This window comes from Panthera tigris, chromosome F3 (genome assembly GCF_018350195.1).
Source record: "Panthera tigris isolate Pti1 chromosome F3, P.tigris_Pti1_mat1.1, whole genome shotgun sequence".
NCBI lineage: Eukaryota > Metazoa > Chordata > Mammalia > Carnivora > Felidae > Panthera > Panthera tigris.
In genome coordinates this window covers 66010928-66012776 of record NC_056678.1, presented here as the reverse complement: position 1 = coordinate 66012776, position 1849 = coordinate 66010928, and the positions used below count along the sequence as shown (strand labels likewise).

The following is a 1849-nucleotide window of genomic DNA, read 5'->3' as shown; positions in this document are numbered from 1 at the left end:
CATAGCCTAGAAAAACTCCTCAACCATTGTATCTTTAGATATTTTTTAAGCATCTCTTAGTGTTGTGGTCACAGGGATAGTTTTTGCCTTCCACAATCTTGCTTTACCCATGCCTTCAGTAATAGAGGATATCCAGAGCTGACTGGCAGAAATGTAGTATCTTCAGGAACAGCCAGTGCTGGTAGAAGTGGGGGCAGTCGAGCAACGCTCCTAAATAACTAAGGAAATGTTTGTGACTGTTTACCCAGACTGTCCCTGGATTTCATAAATGCCAACTACTGAAAAAGGGCAAACGCCACAGACTTCTGATGTGACATGATAAATGCCTACTGATAATGGGGGAGAGACAGTCATGCACCAATTATCCAGGATTATGTATTCCAGAAACTCCTCTTTGCCAGCAGCTTTCTGAACGCATTCTTCATGTCTCTATTCCTGAGGCTGAAAATGAGGGGGCTGAGGAAAGGGGTGATGACGGTGTAAGGGACAGCGATGAGTGTGTCATCTCCTCCCGAGCCTTCAGGCTTCAGATAGACAATAGCCGCGAAGCCAAAGTGGACGATGACCACAGTGAGATGAGAGGCGCAGGTAGAAAAGGCCTTCTGCTTGCCCTCGGCTGAAGGGATCCTGAAGACAGTGGACAGAATGAAAACGTAAGTGGTGACGATGAGCAGGAAGGTACCCGTCAAGCCTGACACCGAGATCATTGTTACAAGCAGTTCGGTGAGGTCGCTGTCTAGACAGGACAGCCTCACCACGGCCCGCATGTGGCAGAAGAAATGGTGGATGAGGTTGGGGGTGCAGAACGAGCCCCCGAATATCAGTGCGGTCTCTGTCACAGAGATAAGGAAGCCTCCGGCCCAAGCAGAGACCACCAGGTGCCCACACACCACATTGGTCATCAGCAGTGGGTATCGGAGAGGGTGGCAGATGGCCAGAAAGCGATCGTATCCCATCAGCGTGAGGATGATGCAGTGAGTGCCACCAAGTCCCAGGAAGAAATACATCTGCAAGCCACACCCCGGGACTGAAATGCTTCTCTTCTCAGTGAGCAGGTCTGCCAGCATCTTGGGGATGATGGTCAGCGTGTAGCAGGTCTCGGAGAAAGAGAGGGCACGGAGGAAGAGGTACATAGGGGTGTGGAGAGATCTGTCCGCCCAAGTTAGACCCAGGATGGCCAGGTTACCTGTGAGGGTGAGAAGGTAGAGGCCAAAAAAGAGCACGAAGAGGAATGGCCGCACGTGTGGGTACGAGGAGAAGCCCACAAGAATGAATTCTTTCAGGACTGTCTGGTTGGCCTTCATTGTGGCATGTCTGAAATGTGAAAGAAACAACAAGTAAATATTCAACTCTCTGTTATTCTTTGAAGGTTGTGGTGTGAATAAGACAGATGATCAGGGAGTTACGATGACCAATTGATTCTTCAATTTGTGTGGCAAAACACCATGTGTATGTAGGTCATGGGTTTTCCTAATTTTTAGTTCATTTGTTATACCTTTATTAGGGGTGCAATTACTGATTGCTTGGTGGGTGACAGAAGACTCTTCGTGGCTTATTGTTTTAGCAGACTTTATTGGCTGGTAATATCATAAGAGGAAAAATACTGTAATTAATGTCTAGATAAAGGAAATTCAGGTGTCTGAGGTCGGCCAGATTTGGATCAGACTCTGAATATAAAACCATTACCAAGTAGCTAATAGACAGAGTCAGGGTCTGACAAAGCAACTTGCACACAGAATATTGTCTGTAAATATCCAATGGGTAAAGATTCATAGTGGGTTTGTTAGTAATTTTGGGACCAAATGTAGACAATGGCTTATAATCGTAAGGATGCCCAAAGTCATGAGCT

The 1849-nt window shown here is 46.8% G+C and overlaps 1 protein-coding gene across 1 annotated transcript; it reads right to left on the bottom strand.

Moving 5' to 3' along the window:
- Positions 1 to 371: 371 nt before the first annotated feature.
- Positions 372 to 1304, bottom strand: LOC102957592 (olfactory receptor 10X1-like). The gene has a single exon (XM_015538452.2). The coding sequence runs from the start codon at positions 1302 to 1304 to the stop codon at positions 372 to 374; it is 933 nt and encodes a 310-aa protein (XP_015393938.1).
- Between the last annotated feature and the right edge of the window lie 545 nt (positions 1305 to 1849).

Coding starts and splice junctions, on each gene's coding strand:
- LOC102957592 (XM_015538452.2), bottom strand. CDS start 1,304: ATGAAGGCCAACCAGACAGTCCTGAAAGAATTCATTCTTGTGGGCTTC.